General features: G+C 36.9%; 1 protein-coding gene across 1 annotated transcript; it reads right to left on the bottom strand.

The window, feature by feature from the left end:
- Positions 1-265: 265 nt before the first annotated feature.
- Positions 266-12,990, bottom strand: LOC121975223. The gene is made up of 7 exons (XM_042526742.1): positions 12,683-12,990; positions 10,577-10,691; positions 6,633-6,794; positions 4,634-4,680; positions 1,017-1,167; positions 727-805; positions 266-661 (listed from the first exon to the last, which is right to left on the bottom strand). The coding sequence occupies exons 1-7, from the start codon at positions 12,896-12,898 to the stop codon at positions 607-609; spliced, it is 825 nt and encodes a 274-aa protein (XP_042382676.1). The 5' UTR covers positions 12,899-12,990; the 3' UTR covers positions 266-606.
- Between the last annotated feature and the right edge of the window lie 8,752 nt (positions 12,991-21,742).

Here is a 21,742-nt window from a genome sequence, read left to right as displayed (position 1 = left end):
AATTATAAAAGTGTTTTTAAATGTATAAAAAGCATTTTTAACAACAAATATATTTTTAAAATCTCTACCATGAAAGATATGTATCTTTAATTAAATTGAAAAATATGATTTTAGTAAAATTTAGTCATGCCCCTTCCCTAAAAAGTCAAATATCCTTTTTTTTAATAGAAAAATCTTCCTTTTTAATTCATCTAACTAGCAAATTCAAAATACAAGAATCTCCAATGATAGACCATACGTCTAAAGTTTAAATTCAGTTGCATCATATCAAAGAAAATTTTTTAGTTACAACTAAAGTTTAAATTCAGTATACAATAATCTCCGATGGAAAACTTCCATGCGAAAATCAACCTTCAAAAATATTCGTCTCATGATCTCTTAACATAGTGGATAGAATTGGCTCGATTAAGTTCTTTCTAAATCCACCCATGGGCATATGATTCAGAATTCCACTAACAACTTTAAAGTGCTTCACATAGGGAAAATATATCCTAAGAACCTTTCTAAATTATGGCCCATATACAGATTGCAAGCATTCAATTCAAGTATGCCCAAGAAAACAATGCTACAATTTGTCAAGCAATCAACTTAGCTATGGCGTGTGTGCTAGTCATCAGCATCATCCTTGCTAGTTTGCAATGAAGCACCTCTAACTCTTGACCTGAAGAAGCAAAATATCATGAAGATATCGTAACAGAAAGAATCATAAAGAAAGGAAAACATTACCTGTTAGGCACAGGAGGACCCCGTGGAACACCTCGGTGATTAATTTTGATGGGTTCAGGGGCTCTGATAGCAGTAATCTCTGCAGCAATCACATCAGCTAAAATTGCTTAAAAGAGAGTATAAACTGTGTTCTTATAGCGCTATTAGACCACCTACAAAATATTTGTGATCCTACATTTATCTTGTACCAAAGAGGAAAAAAAACTAGATTCCTCCAGTATGCTCAAGTAATTTAGGACTCTCAAGAATAATAATTGAGGAAACAAATGCAGTAGACAATGGTGTATTACCCAATGGTTGTTGCAATCCAGAATTTGATGTTGTTTCAGAGTTGATGGTTTCAGAATTGGCAAGAATATCGGATGACTTCAGCTTAGGTGTCTTCCGTTTGCTCAGAAATGAAAGGGATTCAAGTTGTTTTTGCAGATTATCACTCCTTTCCTGATTAACATAGGAAAAACATGGCTATTACGGCATGAACAGTTTGAATTTCCTAAAACAATAAACAACACTTTTGATTGTGTTTTTAATTTTTATACGTTCAAGCTGTAAAATGAAAAGAGCAAGACAAGTCCCATTGTACACTTGAAATGTGAAACTTCAAACACTTAGAATCGAAACATATACACATGTAACAGCTAGTTATGTACGTTCAAGAATGAACATTAACATGATTTGCATGAGCTAATACATGCTAGAATAATAAATTGAAAAATAGCATTCTGACCAATCTCCTATCAGATTTATCAATTGAACTAAATAGTCCAAAATATAATGGTACAGTTGGGGGACACGCAATAGAATAATTCTTTATACAAAATAGAATAAAGAATGAATAGACAAAAAGTATTTATTAGTTTGGTTTATGAAATGAAATAAATAAGGAATAGTTATTCTTATGGTAGGAATGTTCAAAGGAATGCATGAGGAATTAGATTTCACAATGATATATGTATATATATAATCAAGCTAGCCAAACTAGTGAATCTAGTAGCATCAATTAGGCAAGTTGGTTCAGTCTAAATGATAAATGGGGTGCTAGGGTTGGACATGGAAGTTGGGTTGGTTGGGCCTGACATTGATTGGGTAGACCAATAACATGAGTTTGGTTATATATAGAGAGAGACTGAGCAACTAACCAAATGGTCACTACCATCTCCACTGGTATGCTTGGTTCGATTGGTGGCCCTATCCTAGTGACCTAAAGGTGAAAATTAGGCCAGGTCGCCCGTGACCTATCCCAACCTGACCTAGTTTAAGTTGTGCCTGTGTGAAAGAACTGATTGCGCTTGGCATGGACCATGAAGGAATGGATTGTGATGTGTCAATCCTGGCTTAGTCCACGAGTCGAACTGGGCAAGGGAGGTTCAGCCTGTGAGAAACAAAGCTGAACACAACATGGACCTAGGCTGAGCAAAACTCGTGTGTTGAGCCTGACCTAAAAATTTAAAAATATAATTTCAAAAACAATAACAAAAGTTTTTAAAAATTCTAATTTTAATTTTTTTATATTTATCTATTTTTTTCCTAATTTTGTCTTTTTTTATTTTTTAAATATATTTTTATACTTTTAATATTATTTTTAAAAAATAAGCTTGGTGAGCTTGGGACCAAGCTAGCCAAGGCCTGTGTCAAAAAGAGCTAAAACCCATGTCAGGCATCCCTTACTAATGTCACAGGCTGTCACATCTTGTGGTAAATCATATTGTTGTGCTTGACATGGCATCATTGGCATGTACAAGACTAGCTCGTTTGATGCAATTGGCTAACTCCACCACACAACACACTATGTTGACCAACTCATTTAGCCCACCTAATCAACCTGGCTTGATCTACCAACACGCTCAGCCTATTCAGCTTATTTGGCCTATCTAACATGCCTAGCTTAACTTCGTTCGGCTTGACTCGGCTAGCAAATTCTTCTAGCTTGAATTTGTCAGCCCAACTAGCCCAACCAATCCCTCTAACCTACCCTACTAGTTTGATCCATCCATCCAACCTAATAATCTCTTTGGATCACTCGACCCAACCAACCCATTTTACGCATCCGACTCAATCAATCCAGTTGATCAAACCAAATGTATGGAAGAGATAAGGATGAAATAGAACAAGGAATAATTATTTCTTATGAATGACCTATCTAACATGTCTGGCTTAACTTCCATCGGTTCGACTTGACTAGCAAATTCTTCTAGCTTGAATTAGTCAGTCCAACCAGTCACTCTAACCTACCCTACCAGTTTGATCCATCCATCCAACCTAATAATCTCGTTTGATCGCTTGATCTAACCAATCCATTTTACACATCCGACTCAATAAATCCAATCGAACAAACCATATGTATGAAAGAGATAAGGATGAAATAGAACAAGGAATAGTTATTTCTTATGAATTTGAAAAACCTCCCCCATTGAGATTGCTTGTTAATGGTTAAAACTATTACATGAGAATATATATTTCAAGGTCATTTTTGCAATCAAATATAGGGTTATTTAGTCCACGAGAATTCATAGGAGGAGATAGAATAGTCATTCCTATAAATCAAACATACCATAAGAGTCATTTTAAGTACAGTCAACTTTATATTTTGTATTGATATGATACATGAACTTCCAAATATATTATATCTAACCAACTTGAGGTTAGAAAAGCTAATTAGCGGACATGGACTACCAAATCATGTTTTTCCAATATTCCAAAAAGTTTAATTTGAAGTAATTCAATGCCCCATCTTTTCAGCTCCAGGATGAAATCCAAGGAGTACTATTATTAAATTATATTTTTCAGTAGAAAATCATAGAAAAATTATTTTACAACCAAGTCAACTAAGTTTAATGGTTATTGTCAAGTAGCAGGGGATATACTTTAAAATGTTTTTAAATTTCGTTAATAAAAATTGAAATGTAAAAGCTGGCTCGAAACAAAACCAGAGGTTGGACTTTGGACTGTATTTAGGTATTCACCCACTGAAACAATAGCAAAGGCTTTTCTAATCAAATGATCATGTAGTAGAGTCATTCTTATCAACAGTCTGGCAACCCTTTGGTGTCAACTGAACTATGCATTAAAAAAACAAATAATTGAAAGGAAAATCCGATTTAGCCTCAAGAGCAAGGTGGGCTTATAGAATGCTATTAGGAGGCAAGCTCAACAGTGGCATTTGGATTTCAGACCAGCCTATGGCAGGAACGTAGAAATAGAGTAACGTAAAACAATCAAAGAATATATCCTCCAGGGTGTTGTCACTCCTGCAGCCTCATCACCCTCGTCATAGAGTGTGAGAGACAGTGATTATATCCTGTTAAACTACATTTCACCAATGCCTATGTTGTTAGCCAACATGAATAAGTAAGTGTCAAATGCCAAGACTCACCAAATATGGCGACATGGGTATACAGGCATCTACACTAGGATGGAAATGTATATAAGATATGGAATCTTAATTTCCCCTTGGTAAAACAGATAAAAACATTGGCAAAAGCTAAGTAGGTAAGACAAACTTTGAAGCATACAACAAAGGACCTCATGGAGTCCAAGATGAAGATCTTTAGTATGTAACACCAAAACATGTCCAAACTTGAAGAAAAAATATCATGCACCCCATAGATTCAACAATTTGGCAAATAATGAGGCAAAAAGATAATACTAATCAAAATTTACCAGAAAATAATGGTGTTAGTTTGAAGATTGAGAAAAAAACTATTAACTCTTCACCAAATACTAGAGATCTCTAATCCTACAACCAAAGAACATAGGCAATTCCATGAACCTGTAGATTATTCAGTCAGTAGCAACTCTATAACTTAAGGTAGTGGAGTGCTGAACTGTTTATAAAGGAATTCTACACATATTAGTCAAAAATTAAGTAAAATCTCTGCAAGTAAACAAATTCTAACAGGTGGCCTACCCTCTCTGAAGATAGGGATCCCATTAACCGTGAAATGTGTTCTTGCTCTAGAATAGAAAAGAGAGTATCAGAAGATTATTACAGAATTAAAAAAACAAATGCACAGTGAAATTAAGCAGAATCTCTGCACTTCTATGGATGTTCACAAATAACATCAAATTAATGAAATAAAAAAATTTATGCTCTAAATAAATTTCCATTTAGTATAATACTTCCAGTTTCCACCACAAAGATCATTTAAAATGTTTGACAATATGCAACTGACATTTACATACCACTTCTGAAAGGTAAAGAAAGCCAAGGAAACCTAACAAAATTTGATCTAAACGGCGATATAGCCATTGCATAAAGTTTAAAGCAGAATACGATCCATATAGCTATTCTTAAATGATTGAGACGCATTGTTGTTATTGTCCTTATTGTATTTACTTGGGCTTGTTAACTGCAATTAGCTTGGCAATGGAATGCAAACCAGTTTGTTAGCAACACAAAGGAGACTAACCCAAACAATATAGATATTGTGTTTTTAGTGCAGGGGGTGGTGGAGGAGCCAAAAGAAGTTGTGATGCTCTTAAGATCTACTACACTATAACCATATCACCAAATACTTGTAGATCTACCACTGTCCAAATTTGGATTTTTTGGTCTATGCTTTCACAAAGATGGTCTCTTGTATTAGATCAAGATGCTACTTACAGCAACTGATAACGGGTAGATTATTGAAGATGAGCTCTGCAACCTAGCATCCAACACATTCCTACAAATTCAAGAAACAGAAAAGAAGCTAGAATTCACTCTGTATAATCCCCTGACGATTTCTATACAACCTACGTATATATTAAATGCATTTATCATCAAAATCATCTTTCAGTTCAATATTGTGTAGGGGAATGCATCAAAGTATAGTTGTTAATTGTACCAATTGGGTAATATATTTCCTGTTCGCTAATTACCGGCTACGAAGTTTGGGTAAGATATTGCAATGTTATACAAAATGGCTTATCTGTGGAATTTTACAAAATTATTTTTATCAAGGAATCACAGAATCTTCCAATCTTATGAGTTAACATGATGCCTTTAGTGCTCCAAGAGTATAGTGAGTTCTCAAATGGTACATGTGCTTTGAATAAGTGTGGCTACCTATTAGAAAGAACTTGTCCTATTCTCTTTGGTTACCATACTTATATCGTCATCAATAATCAGCATCAATCTATTGTACTGCCATGAGATTTAAACAAACACATTGCATCTATATAGGGATGGTAATTCGTGGCTTGTCGAGTTAATTGTGTCATAAACGGGTTATGTCATTTGGATCATAAAAAACAATATAAGTTAATGCAAAATGATTATAAATGTAATAGAAAATAATTTCATAAAGTGTAAGATTAAGTAACCTCTTAAAAGAATTTAAGTTATATTGCATAAAAGTTATTAATATTTTTTAAATGAATTATTTTAGAAACAGGACAATTTGTATCCACCCATTTATGTATTCAGGTTGTCTCGTATCACTTTCATATTTTATATCTACTAATCATGTTCAAGGTCAGGTTAGATTGTGTAACAGGGTTGTATTTAATACTGCCATCTTGAGTTATATCAACAAGAATCACACTCAAAGAAACTTTTGTGAGCTTACTTCAAAAGAGGAAATTCTTAGATGACGAAACAGGTGGAAGTTTACATTGTTAGTAACGTCAAACCTCAAAGACTACAACCATTAGAAAAATAGCATCAGAACTTAAGAATAAAGGATGAGCTTCCAAACAAGAAAATATACAAAAATTAAGGGACCAAAAAACTAAAATATTAAAAATTAAGTAAATCATATAGAAGACTAAAAAAACACATAAAATTTGTTTTAAAAAGGAAAACAATCACACTTTTAGTTTAATAATGGATAAATTAATATCTCTGTAGAATAATATGCAAGTTAATAAAGTTACGAAAGAACTATACAATAGGAAAGTTGATGCTGAAGTTGTTGAGAATACACCTTTTAGGGCATCACTATTTTTTTTCTTGAATGCATTGAAAAGTGATAGAGACAATTTTGCTATTGCATCGATAGCTTGATCATTTGAGATTTTGCTGAGAGATAAAGATATGCGAGGCAATCCCTTTGACTTGAAAGCTATCATGTTTGCATGATCGGTCCCTGAATCATCATAAGTTTGTTAATGACGTGCACTGCAGTCTAAAAGGCATCATCTTGCAAGAAAGGATTTCCTAAGGTCTATAATAAAAAAGATGAAATATTTTTCACTATTATTATGCCTTTTGAGAAAGAAAGATGAAAAAAAAATGAAATCAAAATATTCTAAGTTTGCTTGACCCAACAATAGCTTAGCAGCTAAATCTTCATTTTATGCTTCCAAGCAAGGTACTACTAAGGAATTGTTATATATGATGTGTTTTACCATTAGAAGACATTACTGCCATTGTTGAAATAATGACCACCGACATAGTATGATGTAAATGGATGATTCATGTGCTATGCAAGAAACAAGTTGGACTGCTGAAGATCTAACTTTTGGTTACCACTTCATACTGTGAGGATAGAACATAAATTTCTCCTCTGCCCCTATTCTTGATGGTATCCCCGTTATTAGAAATTGGCACAACATTGATTAAAGTGCTTAGAGGGTATTGTCATAACACAACCATTCCACTGAAATTACTAGGAGCACTATTAGCTGAAATCACTCTTGTTTTCCTATATTTTAATGTTGATTCACCATATCACCATCTAAAACAATTTAAAAGACATTTACTTGAAAACTTAAATAAGAAAAAAATCAACTTCAACAGATGGTGTTAGTCCCAACTATTTAGGGTGTCATGCATGGATTTTAACCCTTTATCCGTCCCTTAGACTAAATGTGAAATTATATTACTAACAATATATAGATCACCATGAGTTTTCTTTGATTTTTAAATCCTCACACCTTCAACGAATCCATTGTCTTGGTCAACTATAATTCCATTTGTCATCTTTGAATATGTTCATACAACTTTAACCTATTCAATTTATCATCAATTAGAACTAACATAATTGTCTTGAATAATAATATTTTTAAATTTTCTTTTCTAGTAATCTCACATATACAAATGCACCATTCTCATCTCTAGTAAATTGAACAAAAATTTTATAATTACATATTTATGTTTTTTGGCACAGTTAGAACTATAGATTTCAAGTTAAATAAAATCAAAATTAAATATATGAAATATAGTTTTGGTAATAAGAACAGAATAAAGAAAAAATTAAGATGGGAGGTAACAAAAATCTTGTAAAGAACAGCTATACATATAATGAATATTCAGCAATGAGAACATATTGATGGATGAAGATATCATACAATAGGATAAAAAATGGACAGAAAGTTTAAGGAACTTTTTAGGCTTTTGCAATTATCATGTGCACTAAAAGAATTTTTTTTATAAAACTATGATATATCTATCATACTTTATATATTAGTCATGGACAATTGGGAAATACCATATACATATAATAATATAATAATAATAATAATTATTATTATTATATTGCAGAGATGAGAATATTAAGATGGATGCATAAGGTAACTAGAGGGGAAGAATGCTAACATCTAAGAGATATTAGGTGTAGCTTGAATAAATGATAAAATGGAAAAAATGACATGGGATAACCATGTTCAAAGGTGACAAATAGATTATATAGTTAGAAGAGTAGAATTGTAGAATGAATGGTGTAAAGGGTAAAGGGAGACCATATAAAAAATTAATTAGTACAATAAAAATAAATAAATAGTTTGAATATTACTAGCGATACAACATGAGCATCTTGTATAGAACTTAATGGAGACAAAAGATCCTCAGATAGTTAGAACAAATAAGACTTAGAGATAGGTTTATGGTGTCCAAGTGAGAAGTCAACAGATCTCTATTTATAGTGTCTAATCCCAAGGTTGAAAATTTGGAGTTTTGACCACAGCAAGATGATTTTGGTATTGTGTCAGAGTGCCAACACATGGAGCTGATGGCAAATCATAGGCAGAGAGAAGAAGAAACTGCATTTGTCAAGGAGCTATTTTCTAGCTTCTTCCTCGATCGACAAAAGTTACTTAACTTCTAGACTTCCAAAAATGTTCATTTGGGCTTCACAAAGTTGTTTACGAGATTATGAAAATCCTAAAGTTGAATCACTAATTGTGCAATCCTTATGGAGCTTTTTGCTGAGTTGTTGCAGTCCTTGCGAAGCTATACCATGTCATTGTAGAGCTTGAAGAAGCTCCTTTGTTGGCAGAAGTGTTAAAATTTGTAAAGCTATTCAAAGGTGTCGTAGAGGAGAAATAGCTTTGAATCCTCTCCCTTGCAAAAGATTCATATAAGTTTTATATTTATAAATAATGAAGATTACTTGAATTTGTCTTGACACATGCTGAAACGAGCCAAGTGTCAGCAGTACAATACTCATTTGCATGATCGGCATTGGCAACTAAAGAGATTGTTGGTGCTGATCATTATTGATTTTTAATTATTTACACATTCAACTATCACCCGGAACACAAAACTTTAAATCAATTTATTTGTCGAAATATGTAAAATTTGTTGGTGATCTTGTGGCCGGCTAGAAGAGGGGTTGAATAAACGGCACCCCCAATTAATTACTTCCTACACTTGTTAGTTTGCGCAGCGGAATAATACCAAACAAACAAGCTAAAGACTAAGAAAGAAATGAGCAAACCACTACACGTTGTTTAACGTGGTTCGGAGATAAGGCTCCTACTCCACTGCTGTCCATAAAGTGGACGATTCCGATTCGTCGGTGAATGACTCCCCGGCAAATTCTGACTAGCTCACGTAACTCCTTGTGGGTGGAGAAACCTCACCATAACTCTCACAAGAACACTTAAGACACTAGGGCACAAGTAGACTACTAATAGGGGTTAACCACGTCTATTTCGTCAACCTTAACCAAGCTCCAAAGCCTTGGTTATATAGGCCACGGATTAGAAAACCCCGCCTACCAGTCGACTATTAAAAGTGTTAGTCAACTGCCCTCTGTGGAGATTCGACTGTTACAACCCAACGGCTCGATACCAGTCGACTGCTCCACACTAACCGAGCAAACAGAAACATTTTGTTCGCTCCCAGTCGACTGATATTTTCATCAGTCGACTGGTACCCCGAGTACAGTCTCTCAACACTCGGACCCTCACCCTTACGACTCATTTGACGCTTCTTTGTAGACTTGACCTCTTGCCTTCAAGCCTACTTCCTTTGGCTCTCGTCCCTCGGATGCATACAAGCCCGCGGCTCGTCCCAATGTCATCCTTCGCGTATGCCTCGAAGTCGCTTCCCTCGGCCCTTGTCCTTGCTGCATTGTCCATGGTCCCGCGGATCCTCCATCCTTCACCGGACCCGAAGCTATCAAGCTGAGTCATATGTGTATCCTGCAAACTTGCACACTCACATACACATATCAAATATAAGGGTGAACCTAACTTAAACCCTTTGCCCAAACACCAAAACACATGGTCGCACGAACATTGGGATTGCTCCAACAAAATTAACCCAAGAAGAACATCTACTATAACAAGTATTGAATTCTGTTTGTTTGTTTGGAGATAAACAAGCTTAAAAAATGAAGGGATATTGAAGATTTTCAACAGTATCAGGTTGACATCTATCATCCAAGCATTTAAGATGGGAAGAACATATTTTTCAAATTTATAGCTATAGTAAAGAGATACAAATAACAAATGTTGCACATTAAGTGGTAGCAACAGAATTGACTTCTGTAAAAGGCAATTGAAATATAACAAGGGGCAGAAATTTATGCTTAGCTCTCAAATGATACTTTCTACAGATTTACAATAGATTTATGCAGTGAAATATCACACCACAACTTGGAATTTATACACAACAATAATTGTGAAAGGTAGGAAAGTTCACCAGAGTCTCTGTTATGTGAAGAACCCAAAATAAGCTTTACATTTCCATAAGACAGAGAAGAATTGAGGTAATCAATAAATTCAGACCATGAGCCACCAATCCCAATGTCATCTCTCTAGCAAATAAGAATATATGAGCTTTACTAAAAACAACCAAGAAAATAGCGCAAAAGAACACAAAGGGAAAAAAAGTTGCATGCTTATCTTGTTGGACAAAACATGTGATCAGAAAGGATTTTCATAAATCAGAATAACCCCTATACCACTCCACTCCCCCCACCCACCACCACCACTCCATTCCCAAAAATGAAGTTAGAAAACTAGGTATACCTATTAGTTAAGGTGATCCAGAGAGCATATACATTCATAAAGTACTCCTTTGGTGAGAACGTATGGCTATAAAAACGAAACACTTGCAGCTTATGCCATTGTAATCATGTCTTCCCATTTATAAAGAGCACCAGACAACAAATAAGAGCTAGCTGCATAGACTAAAATCTTGTTCTACCTCGCTTCAGAATTGAGCAAAATGTACAATTTTATGCTTTTGTTGAGACTTAAAATGGTGTCAAAACACCAGATCCAGCTCAACATAAAACAAGATCTCAAAAAAGGTAAACATAGGGTAGGAAAGTGTTAAATGAGGGCACAAAGGCTCAGCCTATGAGCTTGGTGATAGAAAAACAACATCAAGCATAATTGATGCAATAAACAATCAAATATAATATTTTTGGAAAAAAGGTCCAATATAATAAATCAATTCATGGTTCAATTTTAAACTTAGAATAATTTAATTATTACTTGAACTATTTCAAGCAAACCAAGAATTTTTAATCTCTTACGAATCTGAGCTGTAAGGCCAATAAAAGAGGCCACTTATTTTTTTTCATGCACTTTAATCAATGCCACATACATACAGCTCATGTGATACTTCTGCATTCTCTTCCCTGGTTAACTTTGTCTGCCTTCCATCATTCCCATCCACCAGCACAAAGATATCCTTGTTATTCACTTTTTCATCATAACCATCTCTCAGCCACTTATTATCTTTCACCTCTATGTCATAAAGGAAAAAGTTGAAATCATGTGCAAGAGAGAATTCAGTGATCCAGTGCAGCACCAGTTGCAAAATTGCCAGGAAATAGAAATCATATGGTGCCAAAAATGTAATCTCTAGGACAACACCAATTCCAAGAAGCAAAATTTGGGATCCAATGCAACAAATTCAACGCAAGGTAGATTGGAGAAGTTGCAAGAGAGAAAAATCCAACAAATGCAAATTATCATTGATTGATTGAGATCCAGATACTTAGCAATTTCAGCAGTAAATAGGCCGCATCACCTTAAGCATAAATAGGAGGAGCCTCGATGAAGAGTGAGGTCATGACAGAAGAGAAGTCGGTTACCAGCAAAGTAGGGAAATGCATAATTTCAAAGAACTATAGAACCAGAGGAAAAAGAGAATTGCTATTACTTGATAATCGAGTTTGAATCATCAAGGATTTCAACAAGATTGAGCTAAAGGGCCAGAGCCAAAACAGTAAAAGCCACGTCCATGTGTGTGGCGGAAAGAAACAAGGAATAGGACTAGAAGTTGAATGGATCTCCAAGTGTTGGTCGGTAATGGACTCATGTACAGGAAGAGTGGGTGGCTGACCGTGCTAGGAGATCCATTAAAGGTGAGTTGAATGACAAGTTATGGCAAAAACAAAATGGCAGAGACGGGTGTGGAGCTATCAATCTTTAACCCTGGGCATGTGCCAACTAGTTAATTTAACCAAATGAATAAGGTATTCTAACTTAAAAAGGAAAAAACTTCAATAAAAATAAGTCAACTAATCAACGGAAAGCTAAAGACTTTTCAGTGATGCATCCATGACATACATTAGTTGCAGAATATAAGCTACACTCACACGGAGATAGATGCATATACAAATAGCACATCGGATTAAACAATAACAAATTACCTGTTAAAATTGGATGTGCAATAAAAACTGAAGAACATATAAAACTATTCGTGAGAGCTCGAATATGATACACAATAGATAAGATGAACGTTGAATACAGATCATCTAAAAGGAACTCATAACCAAAATGCGATTCTTACGAGGTCCTCTAGGTCATGCGCAGTGAACAAGCGGGAAAAGGTGTGGGAGTGGAAGTCGGTGGCGACGACCTCGAGGCAAGAGGGATCGGGGGAGTGGGCGTAGAAGAGGAAAGGGCGGGCCGCAGCGGCTGCCAAAGCAGACGTCTCCGCATCGCACTCCGGCGTGGCTTCCCCGAAGACTGCATCGAAATCTTCTAGTCCTTTCTTCGACGCCATTAGATCGAAGCGGCAGAGGGCGGAAGCCTTGGAAGGGCAGCACCGACTCCGATCACGAAGACGTATGCAACTATTTTCTGCTTAGGAATTTAGAAGAGAATTTCATTTCGTTTGCACTTTTCATTTCGCTCCTCAATTTTTGGCTGGATATACTTACCAACCGAGGTTTTACGGCAATTTACCAAAGGGCGCACTTGAAAATCTGAATTTACCAAAAGGCATACACTACTTTGGTATTTATCAAAGAGCATATTTTTTTAAAAGCATTTCCTATTTTACACTCCTGATAATTTGACTTTTCTTATTGTTTTTCTTTTCTTCATTATATTTCTCTCACTTCTCTCTCTCCTCTGTCGGCAGAATATAGGAATAACATTAGTCAATCTTTAATCACATTTTAATACATTTGAAGAAGTCAAAAAAAATAATGGACACCATATTTGGACTCCTTGCAATTTTAAAAATCTACAGAAACTGAAATGAGTGCAATCGGAGCTTTCTAGGTCGATCAGTGGGTTTCGGTCAAAACCCACTGATGGACCTAGAGAGCTCCGATTGCACTCATTTCAGTTTCTATGGATTTCTAAAATTACAAGGAGTTCAAATATGGTGTACATTATTTTTTTTTGGCTTTTTATAGATGTTAACAAGCAAAATCAAAGAATCGGCATAAAAGCTCACGTTGGGCCTGATATGGAATCATATCAGGCCCAACGTGGGTCTGATATCACTCCATATCAAGCCCAACGTGGGCCTGATATCATTCCATATCAGGCCCACATTGGGCCTGATATCATTCCATATCAGGCCCACATTGGGCCTGATTTGAGTCCATATCAGGCCCAATGTGGGCTTTTTTGTCGATTCTTTGATTTTGCTTGTTAACATCTATAAAAAGCCAAAATAAATAATGGACACCATATTTGAACTCCTTGCATTTTAGATGTCATCATCATGAAAAATGTGATTAAGGTCTATCGGGCTTTAAAAATCATCATCTTCTTGTTTGTGCATCATGTTTTATACCCTAAGCTGCATATTATAGTGAACATAAACTAATTTGTGCAACTTTTTGATAGCCAAGCGATTATGAAGCTTTGTGTGTATAAGATACCATCTACTCCAATTTCTTTCATATCCTGAAGATGAGCATGTTTGACTTAGGACTTTTATTGCAATTTTTTGAAGGTGTCGGGCATCTTCACCATAATCGCTCCACCATTCAGCTGATACAAAAAAAAACAAATAAAGAGAGATTTAGGATTTTCAAAACCTTTGGTCCATCACTAGGAGTGCCAAAAATAATAATGGACATCATATTTTCACTCCTTGGAATTTTAGAAATTCATAGAAACTGAAATGGGTACAATCGGAGCTTTCTAGGTCGATTAGTGGGTTTCGGTCAAAACCCACTGATGGACCTAGAGAGCTCCGATTACACCCATTTCAATTTCTATGGATTTCTAAAATTGCAAGGAGTGAAAAAATGGTGTCCATTATTTATTTTGGCTTTTTATAGATGTTAACAAGCAAAATCAAAGAATCAACATAAAAGCCCACGTTGGGTCTGATATGGAATCATATCAAGCCCAACGTGGGCCTGATATCATTCCATATCAGGCCCAACGTGGGCCTGATATCATTCCATATCAGGCCCAATGTGGGCCTAATATCATTCCATATCAGGCCCACGTTGGGCTTGATTTGAGTCTATATCAGGCCCAATGTGGGTTTTTTTGCCGATTCTTTGATTTTTGCTTGTTAACCTATATAAAAAGCTAAAATAAATAATAGACACCATATTTGAACTCCTTGCAATTTTAGAAATCCATAGAAACTGAAATGGGTGCAATCGGAGCTCTCTAGGTCCATCAGTGGGTTTTGACCGAAACCCACTGATCGACATAGAAAGCTCCGATTGTACCCATTTCAGTTTCTATGAATTTCTAAAATTCCAAGGAGTGAAAATATGATGTCCATTATTATTTTTGGCACTCCTAGTGTCACGCCCCAGAGGAGTCCCTGTCCGAAGAAATTTCGGTAGCATCTCCCCTGTACGACGGACAATCTGAAACTTCTACATAACCCATATACCTCAGCCACAGGCGGCTGGAATAATAACAGTAAATAAAATCAATCACCACGCAGTTTATATATGTATTCAGCCTCTAGCTGTCACAACCACGCAGTTAATAAAATAAACAAAGCAGTAATACTCTGACTCGAAAACCACCCTACTCAACTACACTCGTAAAAACTCAAATCCGACGAAACTCACCTCTTATGCCGACCCGGCAGGCATGTAGTAGAATAAGACCAAATAAAATCCATCGACATCACAAAAATAAATACAACGTCCAAGTATCAAACAAATCAAGTCTAAACATAGACAAACGAGAAGAAAACTCAAAAGTCAATCAATCCTCGAGGTCTGCAGGGGATCTAGCACTACGTGCAGTGGGGACTAGCGATTGGAACTCCCTCCTGACAGCATCAACCTGAAAATAACAACAATGGAGGCGGGGTGAGTCCAACACTCAGCAGGTACAATTGATATGCAAAGTAAAGAAATAACACCTAGCACTAATCATACGTCTGATAAAGATAAAGGTAAATGCAATCGAAGAAGACAGGAGAGAATCTGTACTAACCAGGACCGAACAGTCCGAAAGGTATAGAAGACCAGTATGCATGTCAATCAAGGTATCCAAGCAGTGTGCGCATATAAGTGCAACAAACACAAACAATAAAATAAATGCATACATGCATGCGATGAACGCTACGGTCCCCTGACGCCATCGACCAACTCACAACAAAAGTGGGACTAAGTGGTAGGGCGTGACAACTGTGCACTAAGAACACTACTCCCGATGAGTGATCGAGTGGACGGATCTGTCGGATACATATCATTCTACCCCAAATCATAAATGGGGAGCGAATGCTCTCATCTCGGTACACTATGACGGGAAGGAATCTCTAACGTGCTACACGCGTCACACTACCCATGAGCGGATCAACTGAGCACGGAAGAGTCAAACCGACGTGCTACCACGCTGTGTCCCGCTACCCATGAGCGCCACAACGGAGCACCGAATGAAACTGGCAAAGTGCTCGACAATAAAGGAGCAATCAATCACTCAGCATGCAATCATGCGAATGGTGCATGTCACTAAACATGGTAATATACTAAACCAATCTCTGGACATATCATAATGTGCACCAAAGCGAATGAATCATATCAAGGTATCTGATCATATAAGGTAACAAACCTAGGTCCTGATATGGTAAAATATGGTTAAATCACTACCCATGAGCATGTGGAATCAGGTACATATCCATACAAGATGTAAACAAACAATCAATCAACAGGTAGCATGTATTGGGCAGTGATTAACCGAAATAAGTAAGAAACACAATTAATGCATCTTGTTAATTTAATTACTAAGCATATCAAAGACAATAAGTCAAAAGTACCCGCCTCCAATCGAAAAGGTCCAAATCTGACTCCGAGATACTCGTCTCGCGTTAAAATCCTGTGTCAAACATTAAATCTTTTTATTTAGCTACATTTCACATAAATAGCTAAATACAACCTCTAACCCTAAAATTTGGGTAAAACCCTAATCAAATATAACTCAAGTTAACTAGGGTTAGTTTTATTTAACCTTAACCATTCCACTATTCAGTTTCAATTGAAACCTACACATGAATCCAAATTAACATATAATGCTAACACACTAGAAATCCTCTACAACGAAGTCCAAAAATCCTAACTCTTACCTCAAACTCACAGCCTGTTGTTTCTTGATCCACAACCGAAGTAGGAGCAGCACATCCATCTTTTGGTCAGAACAGAACCAGCTTGGTTGCTTAGAAGAATCACCCAATCAATAACATTCAACTTGGAGCACCAATAATTGTTCTCCAACTTGTTGATGCTTGGTCAACAACATGATCATCAATGTTGAATCAGTTTTCTTGAGTTGTCTGCACGCTCCAATCAGCAACACCCTTCTTGGTCAGAAACCCAAAATGAACTACTTCAGGTTGCTGTTCTCATGCGGCGTGGAGTGTTTCTTGGGCGACGGCAGCAAGAAAAGGAGAGTTGTGAAGAATCTCAATGGCTGGCATGGAGGAGACAACCGGCGTGCAGATTAGGGCAGAGAGAAAGGGAAACGGGGGTCGGCGAAACAGACTCGGCGGCAGCACGATCAAATCTAGGGCACGGCTGGGATGCTCGGCTGGGCTCGTTTTGGGGCGTCGGTGAGGTGGCGGAGCAAAGTGGCGCCGTCGGGCGGTTTGTGCCGGCAGAGGGAGAGAAGAAGAAGGAGTGGAGGCTCGGTCAGGTTGTGAACCCAACCTAGGGCTCAGGAAATCGGCCAAATCAGGCGGCGATGGCTCGCCCGGCAGTGGCTCGTGCTCGTCGGCGCTTGTGCAGGGACGGAGGAGAAGGGAGAAGGGAAGAAGTAGAAGGAGAAGTGGCGATCGGGTTGGCTTGGGAGAAGACAACCGCAGGTTCGACGAGGATGGGGAAAAGGAACGGGAAAAAAAAAATAAAAGAAAAGGAAAAGAATTTAAAAAGGAAAATAAAACATTTCCTCAATTATATGGGTAACCTAAACAGGCTTTCCCGGGACCCAATTTTTCATCCCCGTAAACTCGCACATAAGGTCTCCGAAAAATTCCCGAAAAATGTCCAAAAATTCCGGAAAATTCCCTTATTCATAATCGCCTATTTCTGGTATTTTACACCTAGTGGTGGACCAGAGGTTTTGAAAACCCTAACTCTCTCTTTATTTCTTTTTTTTTATTTTTTTATTTTTTGTTGTATCTAGACCTGATATCTCCCATATCAGACCTACATTGGGCCTGATATGGGGAGATATCAGGCCCACATTGGGCATGATATGAAGAGATATCAGGCCCAACGTGGGCATGATATCTCTTCATATCAGGCCTAAACAAAAAAAAAAAGAAAAAAAAAAAGAGAGAGATTTAGGGTTTTTCAAAACCTCTGGTCCACCACTAGGAGTGCCAAAAATAATAATGGACACCATATTTTCACTTCTTGTAATTTTAATGATATGGGACAATTACAATCGAAACTTTCATTATCGTTGGTTTCGAGACACAACCGATGACCTGAGAGCTCCGATGCACCCATTTAAGTTTCTATCGATTTCTAAAATTGCAAGGAGTTCAAATATGATGCCCATTATTTATTTTTTTTATAGATGTTAACAATAAAATCAAAGAATCGACAAAAGCCCACATTGGGCCCGATATGGACTCAAATCAGCCCAACGTGGCCCGATATGAATGATATCGGGGTCTGGGCCTGATATGATTCCATATCATGCCCAACGGGCTTTAGCCGATTCTTTGATTTTACTGTTAACATCTAAAAGCCAAAAAATAATGTACACCATATTTGAACTCCTTGTAATTTTAGAAATATAGAAGCGAATGAGTGCATGGAGCTCTGGGTCCATCGGTGGGTTTGACCAAACTCACCGATCGACCTGAAAGCTCCGATCTGCACCCATTTCAGCCTCTGATTTCTAAAATTGCAAGAAGTCCAAATATGATATCCATTATTTTTTAGCACTCTAAAAACTATCGGTTATTACTATCTCTTTATTTTTTTTTTATTTTTATTTTTGTATCTGGTCCGATATCTCCCATATCAGGCCTACATTGGGCCTGATATGGAGATATCAGACCACATTGGGCCTGATATGAAGAGATATCAAGCCCAACGTGGGCATGATATCTTCATATCAGGCCTAAACAAAAAAAAAAAGAAGAGAGATTTAGGGTTTTCAAAACCTCCGTCCATCACAGAGTGCAAAATAATAATGGACATCATATTTTACTCCTTGTAATTTTAGAATGAAGCGAATGGGTGCATCGAGCTTTAGATCGATCGGTGGGTTGGTCAAACCCACCGATGGACCCAGAGCTCGATTGCACCCATTTCATTCTATGATTTCTAAAATCGCAAGGAGTTCAAATATGGTGTCCATTATTTATTTTGCTTTTATATATGTTAACAAGCAAAATCAAAGAATCAGCAAAAAGCCCACATTGGGCCGATATGGACTCAAATCAGCCCAACGTGGCCTGATATGGAATGATATCAGTCCACATTGGGCCCGATATGGAATGATAGTCACGCTGGGCTGATATGATTCCATATCGCCCAACGTGGCTTTATGTCGATTCTTTGATTTTGCTTGTTAACATCTATAAAGCAAAAAAATAATGTACACCATATTTGAACTCCTTGTAATTTTAGAACTCCATAGAAACTGAATGAGTGCAATCGTCCATCAGTGAGTTTTGACCGAAACCCACTGATCGACCTAGAAAGCTCCGATTGCACCCATTTCAGTTTCTGTAGATTTCTAAAATTGCAAGGAGTCCAAATATGGTGTCCATTATTTTTTTTGGTTTCTTCAAATGTATTAAAATGTGATTAAAGATTGACTAATGTTATTCCTATATTCTGCCGACAGAGGAGAGAAGTGAGAGAAATATAATGAAGAAAAGAAAAACAATAGGAAAAGTCAAATTATCAGGAGGGTAAAATAGGAAATGCTTTTAAAAAAGTGCGCTCTTTGGTAAATACCAAAGTAGTGTACGCCTTTTGGTAAATTCAAATTTTCAAGTGCGCCCTTTGGTAAATTGCCGCAGGTTTTACGATAATTTAAAATTTGAATATAAAATTTTATTTATTTTTGATACGTATGATAAATTAGATTAAGAATCCAATTAGGATCTTTATGAACATCCTATCAAAACTATATACCACTCCTTTAATATTATATCGATTATTAGATTATCAAATAAGATATATAAGATAGTCAAATTCATCATCCTGGTAATATATCCTGAATCTCTAATCTCTTTTTTGAAACATCTGCCTCACAGTGCTCATCTCCTGCTGAATGCCTAGCTAAGTGCGCCTTTTAGTCCATATGATCTTGTTAACTGAGCAATTGAGGAAGAGATGATCATGTGTATTATCCTTCTCATGGCAAAAAAGGCAGGTCACACAAAGAAAATCCATCATTAGTTTGTAGGTGCCCATGTGCAAGTAGTCGTAACACAGCTATGTGTTGTGAATATTGTTCAGTCTCTAAATCACCACAATTCAAGTTAGTTGCTGACCCCACGGCCAAAAGAAATTATATGCATTGGTGGAGTCTCACTGAGATGAGGCATACCAAGTGTTGAGCAAAGATATTGCTTGCTCTACTATATTTGCACATTCTAGGATAATCTCTAGAATCTAGAATAGTGATAAACCTAATTTTATCATGAAGTGAGTATCAAATAATAAAGTGCCGAAACTTCTTTCTACACTAATATAGCATAAGAATTGTCCAAATCGTCTCTCTCAAGGAATGTAACCAATAGGGTGATAAACTTGGGATTGAATGTTATTACTCGGTATTTTGAAAGTTAAATGGGGGTTTGAGTTTTAGATCCTAGGCTAATGACAGGAAACGTGAAGCTACCCTAATCTAATCTATGAGAGCATAAAATAAAGCATACCTAATCTACTCATGATGATGAAATTAAAACTAAGCTACATTGCAACAAGATCATCTAGATAACGAACACAACTAACCTACAATTCAATAAGAATGACATTGCAACCAACTAAACAAATAGAATTGCAAAACTAAAGTATATCAAGTGGAAGAAACATTTCAACAAACAAGTTGTAGCATGAATCGAATTAACTCTAATGCATGCAATCTTTAACAAGGGAAATCAAACCAATTACAATTCTTAACACCCAAATGAAATCAAGCAACACATCAACAACCAACAACCAAATAAGAGCATATCAACTTAACAAACAAAGGAATGATCTAATCAATTCATCGAAAGGGATTAAACCAAGATTGCAGATGCAATGGAGATCGGATGAGTGTGCTGCTGTGAAGATAAACCGCTGTCCAAATCTGGGGCAGAAGGGATGTGGTTGATCGGAGCTATCCAGATCTGGAGTGATGCTGGCCTCAGGATCCCGAAACTTCGTGAAGGAGACGTTAAGCCGGAGGTGATGAATGCTCTGTTCAGATCTGGATCGGGGGAAGATGGGAGGTGGAGAAGATGCGGTCGATGAGGAAGTTTCTCCTCTCCCAATCTGGAGAGGAAGTGATGAAGGCAGGTGGTAGGAGGATACGGAAAATAAAGGAGACGTCGCGGATCAAGGCGTCGGGTGTGTGCGTGCGACGATGGCGGAGACGATGCATAATGAAGATGGTGACCGGAGCTTCTGAGGGAAATGGATGTGAGGATGGATGAGGAAGGGAAACCCTTGACCTCGACGGAAGAAGATACGGTGGTCGGCGGTGAGGTAGATTGGCGGTGGCGACGATCGAAGCTCACCTCCTCAATTCGTGTTCTGGCGCGCGACCCCCAACACTGTGCTTCGTCAAATGTCATCTAAATGGATGGTCCAGATCAAGCAAGCCCCCATGGAAGGTTAAGATGGTAGGATCAAAATGAGCTGTTCGGATCATCCCAGAACTATATAGATTGACCAGAATCAACCAAATCTTGATGAACGACCAAAATTAATTAAATCTGAGCCCTTTGATTACTTTACTTTAGATTTAATCTAACGACTCAAATGTGATCAAACGACTCAGATTTCTCTAAATTAGACTTCTCTTTGACTCAATCCTTTAGGTTCAATTTAATCCAGCTTAAGTTTAATCCTTACAAAATAAAAGTACACAATTATAAATAGAAATCCATAAAAATAGGAAGAATTATAACAAAGCTCATAATATGATAATATGAATTCAATACAATAAACATGAT

Source organism: Zingiber officinale, chromosome 4B (assembly GCF_018446385.1).
Source record: "Zingiber officinale cultivar Zhangliang chromosome 4B, Zo_v1.1, whole genome shotgun sequence".
In the NCBI taxonomy this organism is placed as follows: Eukaryota; Viridiplantae; Streptophyta; class Magnoliopsida; order Zingiberales; family Zingiberaceae; genus Zingiber; species Zingiber officinale.
Note: the sequence above shows the minus strand (reverse complement) of the source record. Positions and strands in the feature narration are given on the sequence as shown.